Below are 22049 nucleotides of genomic sequence, written 5' to 3' on the forward strand. Positions count from 1 at the left end.
CCACTCCTCCCAGTAATCATCGCCATCCTCTGATGTCGTCCCAACAGTTTGTTGGCCCACCGACACAACCCCAGCAGCGCCCAAACTCCCCTCAAAAGACACACTGTCTCCGAAGACAACGAAGACGAAGATGAAGAGACTGAAGCCTGAAATTTTCTCCATGAATGGAGTAGGTATAGGTCACGACGAATAAGAAAGGGTTGCCGCTCCACAAACCCTAGCAGAGCGCTCTGCTAGGTCTCTCTTTTCATCAAGACATTATCACTATTTTTTGTTGTAGATTTAGTAGTTAAAAATATTAATTTTGGAGGTATGAATAGAAACTCTCAAAAATATTTTTTTTTTATTGATTAAAGACGATGAACATTTTGGAAAATTAAGGAAGTGTAAATAACATATTTTGGTTATATGTAAAATAAGTCGGAGAATAGATTTGAATATAACCTCAACAAAAAAAAAAAAAAAAAAAAACTAGAAATGTGATCGAGCAAACTAGGAGAACGCCACGCAGGTGGGCCTTCAGAAGTCAGAACTCCTCTCTCCTCTCTCCTCTCTCCTCTCTCCTCTCTCTGGTTTTTTTTTCTCCCGTGTTTCTTGTTTCCTCGCCATGCAGTGATTGATGGCCGGTTACCCTCATCACTTCCGCCCCTCCAGTGGGGACTGGAACTGGGCACACCCACCTCCTCACCTCTCCCGCCCACAATTTCCTTACCCCAATTTTCCTCCCCAAAACCCCACCAATTTAAACATCTATCCCCCTCAACCTCAACCGCCGCCGCCGCAACCGTCAAACCCTAATTTCCCCCTCCAACACCCTATAGACGTCAATATCTTTCCCGCCAACCACTATGGACACTCCTCATTTTCCAATTACTACCCAACCCCAACCCCAAGCTCTAATTTCTCTCTGCAAAACCCCCACTCCACTCCACCCTTCCCCCCTCAGAGCTTCTCCCGTAACCCTAACGAGGCGCCCGACCCGCCGAACCTCCCGAATTCGGCTAGGCATTTGCCTGAGGACCCGAGAGAGGTGCTCGAGAAGATCGACCGTGCGGTGGAGAGGCTTCGCGACGAGCTTGTCGCCGCCGGGAAGAACGTCTCGGCCTGGAAGGTGTTACAGTCTGCGCTTCTGATGCTCAGTGTTGATGCCGAGACTTGTTTGGGGCTCAAAGTTGAGCAAGTGCCGTCTCTTCACCGCCTCATGGTCACTGAAGGAAGGGTAACTAGTTAATTACGCTGCATCAATTTACTGTCTTTTGTGTTTTTAATTACTCTAGGGTAAATTCTTTGTTTGGTTGCTGAGAAACTGCTTGGTAATAATCTGAAAACAACTTTTGATAAGAACATGATTATTGTTATACTTACAGTGATTGTTATAGAAGTCAAGCGATGGGGGCAATCAGTTTGTTTTCAATAACTCGTTTGCAATAGCTTTGGGGGTGTTCAACTAAGGATTGAATATTTTAAGATTGGACAGGAAGTTTTCCGTCTATAATCGCGAGCTCTTAGTTGTCTAGGTCCACTCCATTGGTCAAAAAACTTGAAACGGGCACCGGGAGCATTCAATTTCATTTTTGTGGTTTTCTCAGCAACCAAATGAAGAGTGATATGTCTGTTGAAAACTTTTTATTTTTATTTTTATGTATTAATTCCTGCCAATTTTTACTCATCTTTTGTTGGTACTTAGATAAATGCATTTATTCATTGCTTTGTTGGAGTTCGAACAATTACATCTTTGTATGATTTGGAAGTTGCAATCTGCAAGAATGAGGATATTGAGCAGTTTGAAGAGCTTGGATTGGGTCCTTTGTTGCAACACCCACTAGTTTTGCAATATTTCTCTGTGGATTCTGAAACAACTGAAGTCTTTAAGATATCTAGTGAGGAGATACTACATTTACTCAGTAGGTACCTAAAGAAGCCCAAAGTTAAGGAAAATTCTGTTGAGGGGTTCTTGGACTTCATTGTTACGAAGCGACCTGTTGCAGGCAAGGAAAAGCTTGGAATTCGAATATTTAGTTTGGGGTATGCCACATATCTTGCTTCTTATACATCTGCTTATCTATTTATTTCTTCTTTTTATAAATAGGCATTGCATCTTCTGATATGAACAATTTTGTAAGGGGAAAGATCTGTTACCCCTTGTTTTCTAAACAAAGCATGTAACCTTCAGACCACCAGATTAATTGCTTCTTTCAACCAAAAGTAAACTGCATCTCTCTCTCTCTCTCTATCTCTCTCTCTTTCTCTCTTTAATATCTTTTATTTATTTGTTTGTCTCTTTATTTTTGAAAAGAAGACTAGAAGGTTATCAGAAACCCAATTAAGTACTTTAGTAATATGTGGTTTTATGCTGCAATTCGGACTCCCTAATCTGAATGCATCTTTAAAACTTATAACTTATCTAACTTCTCTCTGGCTTCGTTAAACTCCTCTTCTTAATCTGTTACCTTAAAACAAATTATTATTCTCAAAAAAAAAAAAAAAAAAAAAAGAAGCCTTCTGCATTACAAACATTATATTGTTGTTGTTTATTGGCTTTGTTGTGGACCTGTATGGAGTAGGAATTTAGGAGGAAGTTTAAGTGACCCCTCATTAGTGAAGAATTGTTTTGTGTTCACTGCTTGCATGCGTATGTTTTGTCGTATGAGTATATGACACCAGAAGGCAGTAAATGGAAGTTCAACATAACCCAAAAGCATTAATTCATGTTCATTTTCTCCCAAAGGACCCAAAAAATAATGAAGACCTAGGGCTGATGGTCATCGACCCACAAAACTCATGGTTTTTATTTTGTTTTTATAAATAGATTCTAAATGTCAATTTTATCCTTATATTTAACTGAAAAATTAACATAAGTACCAAAAGGTCAAACGGAGCCTAAGTTCAAGTATCAAATTGTCCTATTTTGAAGACTAGGTACCAAATTGGCCAATTGGCCATACCTCAGGTACCATAGAAGGAAGTTACCCTTCTAATAATTTTAGTTTTTATAGAGACAGAATGATGATATTGTGTGTTCAGATCATCTGGTTGTCACTTTTCGGTTATAGTTTATTACACTCTTGATTGAATTGAACTCTATGACATAGGGTGCATGCTTCTGCTATGCGTGAAGCCAAGGCTTCAGAACGTGCAGCTTTATGGAAATCATTACAGGAATTAAAGCAAAAGTCTCCCAAAATATCTAGGAGGAAGGCACCAATTTTCTCCTCGCTGAAAAAGCGGCTAGATAAACATTTTCGCGCCATTTCGCAGCAATCTGGATTGTGTTCTGTTGTGAATGGAAATGAAGATACACTTGTTTCTTCAAGATCAAAGGATGAAGGTATTAATGATTATTTACATGATGACAAAGGTAATGACCATGGTACTGGTGGTCATATTGACTCACTAAAATCCCTGAAAAGTTCTGACAGAAAGGGTAAGTGTTCTTACTTGTCTGAAGTGGAGGAGAGGTCTTCGCTCATGTCAAACCACCCTTCTCCAAGCCAAAAGCATAATGAGAGTAATGGGTCAGTTAAAAAGAAAAGAAAATACGAAAATCTAAGCTGCCCTATCTCTGTTCCCTCAAAGTTGCGCAAGAGAGAGAAGGTAGAGCAAGATGCTCTTCCTACAGAAAGTGACAGTGAAACTAAGGAGATCAGCGAGATGCTTAAACTTGATCTTTCAATTGCCAATAATCTTTTGAGGATGTTCATTACAACTTGGAAGGAGGCATGTAGGGAGCAGCCTGTGGCTGAGGTATGTTCATACTGTTGTTAGTATATGAACAATTGATTATCAAGATGCATTTTAAACTGATCAAACCACTTGCTCATGCATTTCTATCTATTTGTCTGATGAATTTTAGTTCTCTACATGTTTTCATTGCTTTTAGGATTTCTAGTGAAATTTAGATGGATCAAAGATAGGATTGAGTTTTATGAAATTTTCTCTGTTCGAAAATATTTCAAGGAAAACGGTACTAGAGATTTTGCCTCATAAAATATGACTAGAAATTTTAGATTATATTTATTATGATTGATATTTGTAGTGAAATATAATGGGGGAAGGTTATATGTTATGAGATATTCTAAATCTTTGGGGCTGTAGATTTCTTGCTGTCTTTGAAGATTACATGGGTGTAGGGGTGGAGGGGATTTGGAAGAGAGTAAGATATTGGGCAGCTCCTAGTCCTTGGGCCTCTGTTCTAACGGTTTTCAAAGACTACAATCTCTCTTCCATCCTGTTACATCGGGAGGCTACTGTAGTCTAGTCTTTGTTTATAACAAACATAACCAAAGCAGCCCAACTAGGAACAGAGAAACTCCTCTTCAAGAACAAATTCCATAGACTACAGTCTCATCCATCCTGTTAGATTGTAAGGCCGCTGTAGTCTATGGTCTTTGTTCTGGAAGAGGAGTTCTGTATATCTTATTTGGGTTGCTTTTGTTATGTTTGTTAGGAATCTTGCTTTGTAGATTGGTTCCCCTGTGAACTTCTTGTCCACTTTATTTCTTGTATCTTGTTGTTGAATTAACGTTGCTTCTCTTTATAATTTTTAATTGAAATATATATATATATATATATATTATGTAGTTTGTGTAATGCAGCTAAATATCCTCTATGGAAGCCTAAGACCAAGCCTAACCATTTCTGGTCCAAAGTACGGTCTCCGTGGTAGTTTTAGGGACTGATTAGTAGAGTTATAACATATAAACAAACCAAGAGTCATTTTTCCAGTTTTATGAAAGGGCATTTTATTTGATTCTAGTGTTTTTAAGAGTATTTAAGTCTTATGGTGAGTATAGTGTCTTTTAAGTATTCAAGGATCATTTTATTAATAAGTCTTTAACTGAGTCATCTAGTATTCTAGGAGTCTACTGGTTATGTATTTTTGATGTAAACGCAAACATAATAATCCAGAAACTAAGTGTGAAACTGGCACTTTAAGCTAGGGGAAGACTACTCCAATCACTGTTGGAGCCTAGATTTTCAAGGGAAATCAGGTAAAGCCTGTGAAGTATTTCAATCTGGGAATACATTGATAAAAGATGCTTTAGAACTGAGTTTTACAGGTATGGGCTAAACCCTATTAAATACCACCAGTCATTCCCTAAACTTTTCTGGTTTATACTTAAAGACTCCTAATTCCCAGATCACATTAAATGCTAAGACAGCTAACAGACAACTACCCCTCGTAGACTCTCTAAACAACATTTAATAAAGACATTAAAGGAAAACAAACAACTACCAAGAACATCTAATAACTTGCGTCGTTCCCTCCTTCCTCAAAGAAACTCGTCCTTGAGCGCTGATCATAGCTTCCTTAACATCCTTGCTGCTGTGTGGATATATCCGAAACATTGAACGTAGAGTGGATGCCCAAGTGCTTCGGTAAATCAACCTCATAAGCATTATGTCAAATCTTCTTGATAATTTTGTAAAGGCCCAATCTTTCTTTTACTTAGCTTGGAGTAGGAACCAACTGGATGCCTCTCTCTGTGCAGGTGAACCATGACCATATCTCCTTCTTGGAAACTGCAGGGACGTCATTTTCTATCTGCACACTCTTTATACTTGGCATTTGACTCTTCAAATTTCAGCCTTATCTCGTCATGCAGCTCTTGCATTTTTGCAGCCACAGTTTCACCCATTATGCTCCCCTTCCCAACATCTGGTATAGGGACTAAGTCTTGAAAATGCATTGGCTGTTTCTGATACACTATTTCAAAAGGACTTCTACCTGTAGTGCGATTTCTTGAATAGTTGTAAGCAAATACTGCTTGTGCAATACCTGCGCTTTGGATTTTCTCCAACTAAACTTCGCAACAAGCTACCCAAACTTCTATTAATAACTTCTGTTTGTCCATCGGTTTGATGATGGTAGGCGCTGTTTATTGTAACTTATTTCCAAACCTTTTCCACAATGGTCTCCAAAAATGGGACAAAAACTTGGAACCTCGATCAGAAGTGATTGATTTAGGCACCCCATGTAGATGGATGATTTCGTGGAAGTATATATTAGCAATTCGAGGCATCCATTGTCTTTTTACAGCTAATAAATTGCGCCATTTTTGAGAACCAGTCAACTACCACGAAGATTGAATCCATTCCTCTTTGACTCCCAGGCAGCCCCACCACGAAATCCATGCTTGCATCCTCCCAAGGTGCTGAAGGAACAGGTAATGGGTATAAAGACCAGTGTTCTGTAACATATCAATTAGAGTACAGGTAGCTAGTAAATAGGTCAAATTTAGTCAATCACTGGGGGAAATGGATAAAATAGTTTACCAGAAAGTAAAGAAAAGAAAAAAAAATTCAGCATATGAGCTCTGAGAGAAAATCCCAAGCACATATACAAGAGAGGAGATTGGTGGTAGAGGATTTCTTTTTAATTGTAACTGTTAGACTAAGCAAATGAAAAGAGTGTTGTAGCATTTTGTGATTAAGGGTTTAACCAGTAAATAGATCGTGTACTGGATAGCAGGTTTGGATGTTAAACTTGAATGAAGATTGGGATAGTACTTTATTTAACCAAAGTTGTTTAATGCCTTTGTAACAATCAACTGGGAGGAAGATTAGTCTGGTATTGGGTTTGATAAAGATCGAGGTCTTCTTTATGACTGAATTAAGAGAATAGGGTCTAAGTTGGTAGGAAAGTAAATAGTTAAATCTCTCATGTTTAATTTGGTTATGGCTCAAGCATAACTTATGAAGCATTGTGTCCCTAGGGTGAAAGACCCAAAACAATCCATTTGTACAGGGTGTCCTCGGTGGCCTTAATCTGGGGAGGATAAGAGATTGTGTCTCCCTTGGGTGAAACACCCAAATGATCCACTTGTATGGGATGACACCTCGGTTGCCCTAATCCGACTGTTAATTAAGAAGGGATTGTGTTTCCCTAGGGTGAAAGACCCAAAATAAGAGCGTCCACAATGGCATTAACCCGTGTGGTCCCGAGGATGTCAGACCCAAAAACCAACTGCTTGTACGGGTCGGTGGCTTTAATCCTAGGGGGAGTTCTGGGTGGCCATATTCTGGAGGGTGGGGGTGCCCTAACCAGTTTTAAAATTGGAAGGATTTCTCATAACTGAGAGAAGTATAAAATGGCTGTATAATATTAAGAGATTGAACATGATAGGGTTTAACAGTTGCAATTCACATTCTGCGAAGAAAGGTTTTCTCTATGCATGTGATTTTTCTGTGTCTAATTAGACTCTGTTTGTCGATTGAGTACTTTTGGGTGCCTGCAATTTCTCTTGATCTTGCTTTTTTGAAAAGGGTTCTCTTGATCTTGCTTAGATCCACTAAGTTTTACTAGCATTAACTCTAATTGTTGATGGTTAGTGGTATTGGATTATGTGATTTAATGATATTATAGTTGGATCGTGGTTGTTGCTACCTTTTCCTTTATATGTTTCTTTATTTGTTTGTTTAAATGTGTTGGTTGTCCATTCTGATATCTTGTAGCAATATTATGAGAACTGGAAGTGGTGTTGGTATGTTTCATTAGTTTGTTACTTATTGCTTTGTTTCTTTGGTTTGCTGAAGTGACTGAATTTATCGTTTAGTTTCACTTTTGCGGAATGCTGTTTCAACTTCTACAATTAGTATTCTCAGCTTGTCTTCTGTTTCTTGTAGGTACTTTGGGCCATGCTTCGCTCTTGTAATACAAAATATAGGAGGACAAAGAGAATCATGGCAATGTTTTCGACATACCCTTTGGTTGGATTACTCAATGTTGCCGTAAGTCACCGTCAATATTGTGCATTTCTTTATTGTATTACTGGCAAGTTTAGTAGTTGATCTTAAAACTCTAGCCGTCTTTCAGTTGATTTTTCTGATCTATTACCAATAGTTGCTAAGGTATGACCTTATTTGTTTGAGCCATCATTTTGTGACTACTTGTTCTGCAGGTCTCATCTATCAAATGTGGAATGTGGGATAATATGTTTGATACGTCCCAAACCATTAGTCCACGTGAGTTGGCTAACACTGTAACTGATAATTATCCTGAACATGTCGAACAAAGTATAAAGGATGCACCACCAGTCAGCACCGAACATGGACAAAGTGAGTAACGGTGCTCTTTTGAACTCACATTTTCACGAATATTCAAGGTGTTGCACTGTGCAGTATTGTCTGTTATATATATAGTATTCTTTTCTAACCGTTTATTCCATGTTTGTAAAAGTTCATATACAATGAAAATCACTATGATGGTACATGATGATCAAAGAACAGTGGAAAGTGAAATTTTAAACAAGAGATTGGTTAACAAGTAAATTGGTTGGTTTAAATTGAAGGGCAATTGGTATTGCTTTTGAGACTATATGACGAGTTCATTGTCACATCAAATAGAGATAGGCCCTTAGTTTTTGTCATCAGATGGCAGTGGTTGAATCTAATTGAATCATTTTACTGTGCAAATTTTGAACAAATGTCGTTGATTTTGTGTTTAAGTCATTGGAATACTAGCAGAAAATGTTCTGCTTACCAACTAGGCCTGGTCAAGTATTTATCTCTACTCTGCTGGTAGACGTCCCAAGTTTGAATCCCACTTTCCCAATAGAGTTTGATAAAATAGAGGTTTTCTGTAGGTAAATAAATAAAAATGCTAGGAAGTAATAGGATCAAAGCCCAAATGATAATTGAATTTCTAGACAAAGTGACTCTGGAAATTCTGATTGTATATTCTTTCAACAAAAATAAGTAATTGCAGCAAAGAGCCATGACACGCTACTTATAAGCAATTAATTATGAGTTTAACATTGTGTGTGGCAGCCTCTTGCTGCCTGAAGCCAAATCATCAGGATCGTCCACGTCGGTGGAGGAAGATCCCAAGGAGTCGTAAGAAGTTGGAGCCTGAAAACGGACACATCTGCTACCTTTGTCATCAAGAGGGACATGTCAAGAGAAGATGCCCTCTGTGGCAGCAAACTAAAAAATCATCATATGAACCACAGAGTCCTCAACAATTGGCTCAGTATTCTATTTCCGGAGAAGAGGTGGAGGAGAAAGTCAGTGCTGTGGTGGATGGTAAGATTCTTTACTTCAATTTGGAAAGCTAAGTTTTTAAAGATACCAGTGCCATGCTTTTATTTTTGCTTGGTTTCCAAGACTTTTGCATTGAGACCAGGAATTCTGGAGCCATATTGCAGTTGATATATAATGTTTTCTTCCCCCTAACAACATTCCCTCTATTTAATTTGGCATCCTTTCCTTGCCATGTTCTTTCTCTCATAGAACTGTTATGTCTTATTGTATTTTGTGATTAGACTCCACAGGTGTTTCAGTTAAAGAGATAATCCGGAAAGTTGCTACATATTTTGAGACTGATCAAGGAATGTCTAGCAATGGTAAATCACTTCCGGAGAAGATATTTATTTACTTCAGAAAGCTTTGGAATTGTGAGCTCTGGTTGACTGAAGAATTTTCTGTCAAGGAATTTAGATCCCTTGGTTATGGGGAATTTATGATGTTTTTAGAAAAGTATGCCCATCTTCTGCCACCGGAGATGTGCAAGTTCTTGAAAGATGACAGCAGTGGAAAGTTTCCTTTGGAGGTTTGCATGCTTCCGCATTATTTAGTTGTTTTGGTATCTCAAGCTTTAAACAATTTATGGGAGGACCAAAAGATTACCAAACTGAACATTTCTTCTCTGCTTGGGAAGCAGTTCCCGGCCCTTAGTTTCCATACCATTGAAAATGGTTCAGTAGAAGACTTTAAAAGTATAGTAGGAAAGCATAAAGACACTGCAATTTCCAAATGTGTACTATTTTCAATGACAATATGCGGAACTAGTTACACTATAGAATCATTGGAAAACTGTAGTAAGAATGCTGTATTGAAAAGCAGTTTGGTGAGTGTTGACAGTGGCCAGAAAATAAGCAATCAATCTGTTGCATCCAAGGAGGCAATTGCAGTCTTACTTAGGGCACCCATGATGTCAGATTTGAATTTATGGTCACATTGGGACCTCTTATTTGCTCCCTCTCTTGGCCCTCTTGTACCGTGGTTATTGAATGAAGTCAACACAGATGAATTACTCTGTTTGGTAACCAAAGATGGCAAAGTTATTCGGTTAGATCATTCAGCTACTGTAGATTCATTCTCGAAAGCTGCTCTTCAAGGATCCTCTTTTCAAACAGCAGTGAAAATGTTATCTCTCTTTTCACTGGTTGGGGGTAAAAAACATGTCCCCGTGTCCCTTTTGAAATTCCATGTACAGCGTGCATTTGAAGTTATTTTCAAGACCTATCTAGATGGTATGGAAGTATATGACAAGAAGAGTTCTCTTAATCAAGGAACAGTTTTGTGTGGACAGAAAATGGTTGTTGAAATTGCTGCTGGTAAAGGCAGTAACTTACACGGAGCTGTAACGAAGACGAAAATTGCTGAGTCTGTTATATCACATTTTTTTCTTGATTGCCTGGGGTATCTACCTGCAGAGTTTCGCAGTTTTGCTGCTGATGTGTTACTTTCTGGGATGCGGTCTGTTTTTAAGCATGCAGCTTCAGCCATTTTGGATGAATGCATCCAAATAGAGCAGCGTCTCATACTTCATGAAGTTGGCTTATCTCTTGGTATAGTGGAGTGGATTAGTGATTACCATGTATTTAGTTCCTTGGATTCTACCGATTCGTTCATGTCTGAGGTTTCTGGTCTCAATGCTGATAGAGATCAAATGGGGTCAGACTCAAAATATATGCAAAATGTGTCAAAAAAGTTGGCTGCTTCTGAACAGAGTATGGCTGCATCTGTTAGGGCAGTTGAGCATAAAGGAGGATGTGCTGATGTTAGCCGGATGGTTGATGGTGCAGGAGTTTCTGATGCTGGGATTGGCATTGGCATTGGTTACAGACAACATCCTACTAATATTAATGAACATGAAGATGCTCTCCAGGTTATTGAGTCAATCAGGAGAGATGAATTCGGTTTGGATTCAAGCCCATTGACCTTTGAAAGTATCGTCTTAAAGAAACAGCATGCTCGCTTAGGGAGAGCTCTGCACTGTCTTTCACAGGAATTATATTCTCAAGATTCTCATTTTCTTCTTGAGCTGGTAAGGCTGCTTTGTTATTTCTTTCACTTGGTGCAATCGTCCACTTCATTAAATAAACTATATAGATGGTCTACTGTTGTTATCGCCTCCTTCTCTTATCTTGTATGTGCTTGGTCAATTGGTTTCCTATACTTCTGCCGTGCAATATTTTGGGAAGTTCACAACCTTGGATCATCCCGAAGGCGTGGAGAAATTGTGCATTAAACCTATTCTTAAAATAGGAAAAATCCTTTCCTTCCAGATGTCCCCAGGCCTCTGGAAAAAGCATAAAAGTAACCCAACGCAACACACGAAACTTAAGTATGTGCCTTATATTTAGAAGTCTTTTGGTGTCAACTGTCCATGTGATTTGTTTAGTAATTGATACCTGGCCCAGCTCGGGACTTTGATTTGATATGTGGGCATTTACCATTCTGGTGTTCTGTTTGATGGAAGTTGTTTATTTTCCAAAAAAAAAAAAAAAAAAAAAAATTGTGTTACACATTACATATGGCGTACTCGAGAATTAATTTCTGCTTTACTCCTTTGAAGAAAAAAGAAAAGGTGAATTGTGGTTTTCATCTGTATTCCTGAAATTTTTTTGGTACTTGGGTCGCTTTGGTTAGTGTGTTTTTGCAATTAATGTTTCAAAATTAAAGAGCTTGTTCTGTAATTATTCAGACCCAGATTTTTAATATGCAGAAGAACGTTAAAATCCCATCGTTCATTTGTTTGTTTTGTTTTGTTTTTGACAGGAAATGTTTTTGGGTTTTTGAAAGACCATCTGATGGGTTTCTAAAACTGTTTTTAATTTCCACTGTCATGTACATTTAACAGAGAAATTGATGTTCAGCCAAAAGAATATAGGCCTTGAGCTCCCATATGGGGATTTCTTTGATATCTTGTTTGAACATTGGATCAAGTCCTCTGTTCCAATTTGAAGCTCGTTTGAGGAAGAAACTTTCATGTCGAGTGTGATTGTGTTTTGCCTGTAACCTGATTTTCACTGGAGATATTCCCAGCGATAGTGCATGGTTAGTCTTTGTATGGATCTGAAGCTCTGGTCACAAGCCTTGAAACTCAATAATGTAGCAAAATCAAATTTTTATGGGTTAAAATATATCTAAGCAAGGTGGGGGAAGAGGGAGAAGGAAAAGAGCTGGAGAAGATGGCTTCTTCACGTGTCCCAATGTGTCAAATTTTCTTTGGATTGTAATGTAATAACTATAGTACACCCCCAAAATAACAACATTGAAAATTGTGGGACCAAATTGTTTATGAGTCTAGTGACAAGGACCGTAATTATAATTTACCGTCCAAAAACTTGATTTCTTCTTAATATATCTTGTATTTATCATGAAAAAGAAATGAAGAAAATCACTTTCTTCAGCCCAATAAGTATATAGGTTGAAAATACGAGGTGTTTATCCTTTTGGTTCTTTTTATTTACATCATATGTGCATTAATAATATTGTTGATTTTGTTCAGTCTTTGCATGTTTGATGCTATAATGAGTTACTCTGGATGAAAATAAGTAGGCGGATATTTGAAGAGTACTTAGGTGTAGGGGTGGAAGAGCTTTGGGAGAGAGTAAGATACTAGACAGCTCTTTGGGCCACTGTTTTGATGTTTTTCAGAGACTACAGCCTTTCATCCATTCTGTTAGATTGGAAGGCTGCTGTAATGTAGGGTCCTTGTTCTTGTGGAGAGTTGTGTGTTTCCTAGTCTTTCTGCTGCTGTTGTTTGTCTGGGGCTTTGTTTTGTAGGTCTGTTCCTTTTTGGACTTATCCTTGCTATTCAATTTTGGTTTCTATTTAATTGAAGTAAAAAGTATACAAGCATCTGATAAGTTCTTGATGTTTTAAGTGCCTCTATTGTGTCAGGTTCAAAATGCTGATGATAATACTTATCCAACAAATATAGAACCAACTCTAGCATTCATTCTTCAAGAATCAGGTATTGTTGTTTTGAATAATGAGCAAGGCTTCTCTGCCCAGAACATTAGAGCACTTTGTGATGTTGGAAATTCAACCAAGAAAGGATCCAGTGCCGGATATATAGGGCAAAAGGGCATCGGTTTCAAATCAGTATTTCGTGTAGGTGATCTCTCTCTCTCTCAGATTGTTTACACAGTATTGTTCAAATCTCTGAGCTGGCATCATATGTTTATTTTAGTCCATGAAGACACTTTTATTTATATGTGCCATTCTAGGATTGTTTCACATTTTGGAGGCCCCTTGCTCCACATTTATCAATAGAAAGTTTTGGATGCAGTCACTGTTTATTTTGTTTTATGACATGGAATCATACTATTCTTGTAGATCGTGTGATTGTTGAGATCATCAGGTACTTAGGGTTATCGCCCCATGACATCGTTGGCCTCCTTTCTTTATTACTATTGTTGTTTTTGATAGGATACATACTTTCATGAAAATGAACAAGCGAAACAAAACAAATTTGAGAGAAAGTAGTAATAGATTTTGGGTAAGAATTTGAAATCTTCTGTAGAGTTTGAGAGAGAACTAATTTGCTTTTTACCTCATATTTTGTAGGTTTACTTTCTATTGATAATTCTTTTTTTGAAAAAGAACAAAGAAAATAGTACAGAACAAGACATTAAACCACCAGACGCAATAGATATCCGTTAGCACTGTATCTAAGACACAAGTCACTAACTGAAGAACACCTAGTCAAACCATGTAGTTCCAAATAGAAGACAATTCCTGATAATTCAAACTGATGGACTTAAACTATTTTAGACAATGAATCTCAATGAAGCCCTAAGAGGACCAAGAAAATTTAGTTCTGTTGAACATGGAAGTCAACTCCCTAATATTATCAAAGATTCTATTTGTTTCACATCACAACCCGAAAAAGAAGTCACGGCTGCAGATCGCTGCAGGGCTACAGTCTTCTTTAACGACCCTAAGCAGAAAATATTCATTATGTACCTTTCTGGACAATAAGGTATCATTGGTGTGCCTTTTTGCAGGTCACAGATGCTCCAGAAATTCATTCTAATGGATTTCATATCAAGTTTGATACAAGTGAGGGTCAGATTGGTTTAATTCTGCCCACAGTTGTACCTCCTTGCAATCTTGAGTTGTTTAGACAGCTGACATCTAGTGACATTGATAAACCAGATTGTTACTGCTGGAAAACTTGTATTGTTCTTCCTTTCAGATCGAAAGTATCAGATGGAACTGTCTTGAACCACATAATGAATATGTTTTCAGATCTTCATCCATCTTTACTACTCTTTCTTCACCGCCTCAAGTGTATCCGGTTTAGAAACCTAATCGATGATTCACTTACTGTCATGAGAAAAGAAATTGTAGGAGACGGTATTGTCAAGGTTTCACATGGTAATACGAAGATGACATGGTTTGTAGTATCTCAAAAATTGCACTCAGATAATCTTCGTAGTGATGTGCAAACAACAGAAATCTCAATTGCTTTTACATTGAAGGAATCGGATAAGGGCATTTATCGTCCAGATATAGGCCAACAGCCTGTTTTTGCATTTCTTCCTCTTAGAACATACGGACTGAAATTTATTGTTCAGGGTGATTTTGTTCTTCCTTCATCCAGAGAGGAAGTGGATGGAGATAGTCCCTGGAACCAATGGCTATTGTCAGAATTTCCTGGTTTATTTGTCGATGCAGAGAAATCATTTTGTTCTCTTCCATGTTTCAAAGAGAATCCTGGGACTGCTGTGGCAGCTTACATGTCCTTTGTTCCACTTGTTGGGGAAGTGCATGGTTTCTTTTCTTCTCTTCCTCGATTAATTATTTCTAAATTACGGATGTCAAATTGCTTACTTCAGGAAGGAGAAAAGAAAGAATGGGTTCCTCCTTGCAAGGTCCTAAGAAATTGGAATAAACAGGCTCGTTCACTTCTCCCTGATGGTCTACTGCATGAGCATCTTGGCCTTGGATTCTTGGATAAAGATATAGTTCTGCCTGATCCACTTGCAAGAGTTCTAGGTATTGCAGAGTATGGGCCCACAGTTCTGCTTCAGGTAATGGCTTCTTTATGTGGTAAGCAGGATGGCCTCAAATCAATGGGAATGGGTTGGATGGCCTCTTTGCTTAGTGAACTTTATGCAATGTCATTCAAATCTTCTGTTGAAACTTCCTTTGATTCTGGAATAGAAATGGGATTCCTAGAAAAACTTCAAAAAATTCCATTCATACCTCTTTCAGATGGTACATATGGTGCAGTCGTTGAAGGCCCAATTTGGCTACAGTTTGATGCCGTAGGGACTGGTTTTGGGGATCATCATGGACTTGAATCTTTTCCAAAGTTATATGCTAAACTTCGGATTGTAAGTCCGGAGCTCTATGCATCGTCTGCTGATATGCCATCCATGGATGTGACGCCAATTGACAAAGTCATTAGTATGCTCCATAGAATTGGTGTCCAACGGTTGTCCGCACACGAGATTCTCAAGGCTCACATCTTGCCAGCTATATCTGATGATAGAATTACAGTTAGGGATGAAGATTTGATGACTGATTATATCTGCTTCGCAATGGTTCACTTACAGTCGAGCTGCTCTGATTGTCATGCTGAAAGGGAATACATAATATCAGAACTACAAAATAAAGCTTATATTCTAACTAATAATGGCTTTAAACGACCTGCTGAGGCATCAATTCATTTCAGTAAAGAATTTGGAAATCCAGTGGACATAAGTAGGTTGATTGATAGGGTAAATCTGACATGGGATGAGGTTGATATCTCCTATTTGAAGCATCCAGTTGCTAAATCACTTCCAAATGGACTGATGAAGTGGAGAGATTTTTTCCAGAAAATTGGCATTGTGGATTTTGTGAAGGTAGTTCAAGTTGAGAAGGGTTTCACTGAGTTGTCTGAGGCTCTATTTAATAATCTAACTTGGGACCAGCATACTATTTCCCATGGGTTGAATGCCACAGATTGGGAATCACCTGAGTTAGTCCATTTATTATCCCTATTGTCCAGAGATGGCAACAGAAAAGGTTGTGAGTATCTCTTAGAGGTTCTCGATAAATTATGGGATGATTGCTATAGTGACAGAGCTACAGGGTACTGCTCTTCTAAGTCTGTTGCAGATAGAAAGCCCTTCAAATCTTCATTTATGAGCACCATCTGCGATGTGCAATGGGTAGTATCAGGAATGGATGATAAACTTCACTATCCCAAGGATCTATATCACGACAGTGTTGCAGTGCGGTCAATTCTTGGTGGATCTGCCCCTTTTTTTGTTCCTAAGGTCAGTTTAATATGGTACAGACAAAATTATTATTCCTTTTACAATGGCCAAAGTCATAGGTTGCCAATACTACCTACCATTCAGATATATTAATTTGAGAATTCATATTTATGTATTTGCTAAAATTAGTGCATCCAACCCAAACCAGTCAGCAATTGATGGAGACACCAGATCATATATATTATAATGCAAAGGCCTAGAATTCCCAATGTGCAGTTCTACCTTATCATGCCCCCCTCATGCCCAACCCATATTCAGGCCAAGCACACGAATCAATATTGGTTGATATTTACAGCTAATTCCCACATTTGGGTCCTAGAATCTGATTTGCAACCCAATAGTTAATATTCAATCTTTTTCAGCCATTCCCTTTCCTCCATCACGAGAGTATTGTGGGAGTTTGTCTTCTCATGATGTGACAATAATTGGCTCTATATTTCTCGACTCACTGTAATCATAAGGTTTCAGCTGTTGAAATTATGAATCTGAAATTTCCTTATCGTTATTTGTATTATTATTTATTTATTTATTTATTTTTGGGAAACAGGCTACCAGTGAAAAATTTGTATTTGATATTGGTTTTAAGACAAGAGTCTCTCTTCACGATGCTCTGGAGATGTTGAAACTATGGAGATGTGAGAATCCGTTTAGGGCCAGGTATGGTTTGATTGTATCCCACAACTGTTGACTTCATTTTCTTAAATGAGATTATTAGCTTGGATAGTTCAGGCTGCTTTATGTTGTTCACCATTATTGTTAATACTTAATACACTGGATCAAGAAAATTAAGTCACGCTAAAACTACAAGAGTTCTTCTTAACATCTCATTTGTCTACTTTATGTCCACTAAAGTTTACTCTGTTTTATTAATTTAAGTTAATTCATTACGGATGGCCATGGTTTGATATGCTTTTAGCATTAAACTTCTATCAAATTGGAGGATATTTTTACACACCGGCAGACTCAGGATTTTTTTGTCTACCGGGGGAAGGAAATTTCATTCTTAAAGCAATACAAGGTTTCCAAATCTGACTGTACTAAGCTTCTTTTACTGTATTTGTGGGGGATAAACATTATACTGTAGACCAAGAATAAAGCCTGGGGCCATATGGCACAACTAATAATAAGCATATTGGAAAAAGAACTATGTTGATGTTGGCCATGATTGGTACTGGGCGTTAGTTCGTCTGCTTATTTCTAACAAGTGTTTTTTCATGAGTAAAACAGATATTTTTTTCCTCCCTTAATTAAGAAACATTGTCAACATGTGTAATACTAGTGCCTTCTAAATTGCTGCGCAGCTGAGCCTAAACATGCATGATGCTTTGTTGTACTTAAATAAGCAAAGGAAGCTGATATGAGCATCGGGTTACTGGATTAGTGTTGAATCAGCACTTTTTTTAAGCCATGTTGGTCGCTGATAAAGCAGATGATTTTTGTTATATCGTGCTGGAATTTTTCTATCCTTGCTGATGATTTAGTCAGTCAGTCAGACGCGTTTTAATAATGTCTTATAGAGCCATTTCTGGTTCTGTTGGGGCAATATTTATTTAATATCATTTGGCTGGTGCAAGCATGCCTTTTCATTTGGGAAACTTCTGTTTTTTTTCTTTCTTTTTGCTATACTCGGGGAACTTTTTATTTTTCATTGTTGTTGAAGGGACAATTTTATTGCTCCTATTATTCTCTTTAGTGTACATGATTTTGCATCTCCTTTTATTACAAATTGTATTGCTCACGCTTACTATTTTTTATTTTTTCTGTGTCAGCCTAGCACAAATGTCCAAATTTTACTCATTAATCTGGAATGAAATGGCTTCTTCAAAGAAGACAACTGCAGAGGAATTCTGTTTGGAACCTTTTGTATTTGTTCCATATGAATCTAGCTTCCGGCATGAGGATGTGGTGTCTGGTACATTTCTGTCCCTTGAAGAAGTATACTGGGATGATTCTACTTTCTTTGTGGACCAAATCAAGGAGATCCATCATCAGTGCAACTCAACAGTTGGTAATCGCCCCATAAACAGGATTCTGAGTAATTTCTACCCGGCCCTTCATGACTTCTTTGTTGATATATGTGGAGTACATGAGATCCCTCCTCTTCGTAGCTACCTTCAGATTTTGCTACAGTTTTCAAATGCTGTTTTGCCTTCACAAGCAGCTAATGCTGTAAGCACTCTAGTTCAGAGTAATATTATAACTAGTCGAACGGCATGGTTACCTAATTGCTTCTTTGTTGTCTCAGGTTTTTCAAGTTTTTCAGAAGTGGGCTGATGGGCTCCAATCAGGAATGAGTGCTGAGGATATTGTATACTTGAAAGATTCGCTTACAAGGATGGAATGTACTGTGCTTCCTACTGTACAGGATAAGTGGGTATCTCTGCATCCTTCCTATGGTCTCCTGTGCTGGTGTGATGATAAGATGTTGAAGAAGCAGTTTATGCATATGGATGGACTTGATTTTCTTTACTCTGGTGGACTAAGTAATGATGATGAAGAGATCATAAGTACAAAAATGTCCGTCCTCATGCGAACCTTAGGGATTTCTGCACTTTCAGAGGTAAGATACGTTTGTGCACGAGCATCCATGGTAGTTCTCATCACATGCTTTGATGTGAAAAATTGAACTTAAATGGATTATCCAATCTACAGTTCGTATGTAATTTGAGATTCTGAAATGTAAGAAAAACTGTGCAAGATTTAGGATGCCATATGTTGCCACTCAAATCAAAAAGTTAAAAGGAACAAAAGTGGGAAATAGACATGTTAATACATGTACACTAGAGAGATAATGTACTGATTATCTTTGCCCCCTTGTGCATTTTAATGCAGGTTGTGACTCGTGAGGCGATGTTTAATGGTCTGACAGATTCTAGCTTTAAAGCTGCATTGCTGGATTGGGCTCTGCCATATGCGCAGCGCTACTTACATAGTTTACATCCTGATAAATATTCTCAACTCAAGCAGTCTGGATTCGATATACTAAATCGTTTGCGAGTAGTAGAAGTTCAAAAGCTGTCCTACCGCAATGTTATAAAGATTGCTGGAAGTGAATCCAAGAAGCAAATCGAATGTAGTTGTGTTCTGCAGGTATGATATTTCATCTTTCATCCAATGTTGTAACGAAATGAAAATTGATGCAGATACGTTTGAACCAACATATATCCTTCCGCCAAAAAAAAAAAAAGCGTAGACTATTTTCATACAATCAGTTTCTCTTTCCAATTAAATTTTGAAAGATGCAAGTGATGCAGCTCATGCTTTACGGAATATTGCGAGATACCAACATTTTTCTTTCTTTCTTGTTTTATAAATACAGGATCACGATCTGTATACAACCCAGGAATCAGATTCTCACGCATTATTTATGGAGCTTTCTCGTTTGTTTTTTGATGGAAAACCAGAATTACACTTGGCAAATTTCCTTCATATGATCACAACAATGGCTGAATCAGGTTCAACTGAGGAGCAGATAGACTTTTTCATCTTCAATAGCCAAAAGGTGCCAAAGCTTCCTGATGGAGAATCTGTTTGGTCCCTGTCACATGTGCATAATGATAGGTTACCCCAGCCAAGTGACTGGCGCTTTGTTGGTTGGAAAGCCCCACTAAGCTTTGGTTATGCAAATCTTTTCAAGGCTCAGGCACAATTTGCACAGCTTACCAGTGTCTCACAAATTGAAATGGATAATGATTCTGAAACCCATGTCAGACAAACAGTTGAATCAACTCCCATTTCAGTCGACATTAAATGGACAATTGGTGAGGGTACAGCAACAACATCTGCACCTTTAGTGCTGCCAAACTCCAATGATTTGCAGGAACACTTTGATGATGAGACTGATATGGATACTGATTTCAATCCTAATAATCTAGATTTTGTTGTTGACCCTCGCGTTTTGGGTTCATCTGATTGTAGCAAGGTAGACCATCCTAGATATGGCTCTAGTGGAAGAGATTCAATGCGTGGAAGAGATGCAATGCTTACCGGGAGGTTAGGTGAGGTTGTTGCTTTTAAATACTTAATTGCAAAAGCTGGCAAGTCAGTTGTGAGGTGGGTTAATGAAAGAATTGAAACTGGGCTACCCTATGACATAGTTGTAGGTGAGAAGGAAGATAGTCTAGAGTTCATTGAGGTTAAGGCCACCCAACAACAAAAAAAGGATTGGTTCCACATATCAATGAGGGAGTGGCAATTTGCAGCGGAAAAAGGTGAAGCCTTCAGCATTTTGCACGTCCTCTTATTGGGTAATAATGCTGCAAGAGTCTCAGTTTACAAGAATCCTGTAAAATTGTGTCATCTGGGCAAGCTACAGTTGCATCTTTCGATGCCTAGGCAGGAGAAGGAATTATTTCTTGTGTCCTGAAAGGCACTTCATAGCGATCATTGCTTCTGTTCAGTGGAGTCGGTTAATTAGTTCAACAAATCTGTTGATCCAAAGCGCCGTTATGCTTTTATGGATCTGGCATGTCGGAGTTGCCGCCCTCGCATTTTAAAAGGTTTTAGCACATGGGTATAGGTCAGTCTGGTTGATAAATTGATTTGCATAGAAAGATACTGGCTTCTGCAGATGGATGTGGAACTTGACAGTGGAAACCATGATGGTACAGACTGAGAACCGTCAGTAGTCATACTTGTGCAGGTGTACTGTCAAAACTCAAAAGATAGTGTACAGTAAAATACCTTTCTTTAAAGTAGTTGTCTGTAAGGTCTTGCAATCAAATATATTGTACAGTGATTTCACATGGTCACCACATTTGCTGATATAGGACTCTGCCCTATCACAGGGAAATAAATCTAGTGTTCAAGACATTTTAGTAATTGAATTTTTCTTAACTAATTGATAAGAATGTATGGAAGAGCATATAAATGTACTCCAGTCAATTTTTTATTTTTTTATTTTGACAATTGAGGACCAAAATTTTTATAAAAAATTCAATGATATGAAATCATACTGACAAGGTAATATAACAATAACAGTACCTATGAAGAAGTTTCAGACTTCAGGGGGAAAAGAAGAGAACACCCGAATTTTTGGAGCTCAATATACCGAACCTTAGGGTTTCGTGCAGTAGGGCGGCGGTGTCGATTCGATCCTGCCTGCCAGAGGACGTCTTACGGCGTTGTTCTCTTCGGGGACGTGGTCAGCGGCAGGGACTTCGATCCCGTGCAGCCGTGCTAGGTTTGAAGGCACGGGCGACGTTTGGTGGTGCTTTGTGACTAGAGGTGGCAAACGGGCCGACCCGATTCATTTTAAGCGGGCCTAGTCGTGTTTCGTACCGTGCTTGGGCCGGCCCATTTACTTAAACATTAAGCCCGACCCGGCCCATGGCCCGAGCCCATATCTTGCCGGGCACGAGTAAAGCACGATTTTAAAATCTTAATTTGAACAAATAAAAAATTAATTTTATTTAACTATTTAGAAAATTAAAATAAATTAAGTTCTACAATGTTTTTCTTAATCTTAGTTTTTTAAGATTAGATTTCTAATAATTTTTATATTCCACTATAAGAAATAAAGAAAAAAAAAACTCAAAATATATTGTTTTTAGTATATTATTGTGAGATTAATCTTTATAAATATAATGAAGATTTAGTATTTATTATTCTTTTCTTCATTCTATAGTTGAATTATTATGAGATTAGTCTTTATTCTTATGTCAAAACAAGGATATAATTTTTTATTTCATTATTTTGACAATATAGAATAAAGCATTAGTGGAATTGTTATGAAATTTTAAATAAAAAGGTCTCATATTTAAA

The 22049-nt window shown here is 37.9% G+C and overlaps 1 protein-coding gene across 2 annotated transcripts; it reads left to right on the forward strand.

The window, feature by feature from the left end:
- The first annotated feature begins 502 nt into the window (after positions 1 to 502).
- LOC112197722 (protein NO VEIN) lies at positions 503 to 21126 on the forward strand. Of its 2 annotated transcripts, none has more exons than XM_024338523.2 (14): positions 503 to 1219; positions 1688 to 2025; positions 3093 to 3744; positions 7627 to 7731; positions 7902 to 8058; positions 8770 to 9024; positions 9264 to 11050; positions 12913 to 13125; positions 14022 to 16286; positions 16834 to 16943; positions 18056 to 18455; positions 18532 to 18846; positions 19119 to 19376; positions 19606 to 21126. In XM_024338523.2, exons 1-14 carry the CDS (start codon positions 620 to 622, stop codon positions 20650 to 20652), a joined length of 8502 nt encoding a protein of 2833 aa, XP_024194291.1. In that variant the 5' UTR covers positions 503 to 619; the 3' UTR covers positions 20653 to 21126. The 2 variants fall into 2 exon arrangements, with proteins under 2 accessions (XP_024194291.1, XP_024194292.1); XM_024338524.2 differs by having other exon boundaries at positions 9273 to 11050.
- The last annotated feature ends 923 nt before the right edge of the window (positions 21127 to 22049 follow it).

This window comes from Rosa chinensis, chromosome 4, assembly GCF_002994745.2.
Source record: "Rosa chinensis cultivar Old Blush chromosome 4, RchiOBHm-V2, whole genome shotgun sequence".
Classification (NCBI taxonomy): Eukaryota; Viridiplantae; Streptophyta; class Magnoliopsida; order Rosales; family Rosaceae; genus Rosa; species Rosa chinensis.

What these genes read in the sequence shown, in the direction of transcription:
- LOC112197722 (XM_024338523.2), top strand. Translation starts at nt 620, where the DNA reads ATGGCCGGTTACCCTCATCACTTCCGCCCCTCCAGTGGGGACTGGAAC. An exon ending in GAGAATCCGTTTAGGGCCAG is followed by an intron (nt 16,944 to 18,055) that starts GTATGGTTTGAT and finishes TTTCTGTGTCAG; the next exon opens with CCTAGCACAAATGTCCAAAT. An exon ending in GGATTTCTGCACTTTCAGAG is followed by an intron (nt 18,847 to 19,118) that starts GTAAGATACGTT and finishes ATTTTAATGCAG; the next exon opens with GTTGTGACTCGTGAGGCGAT.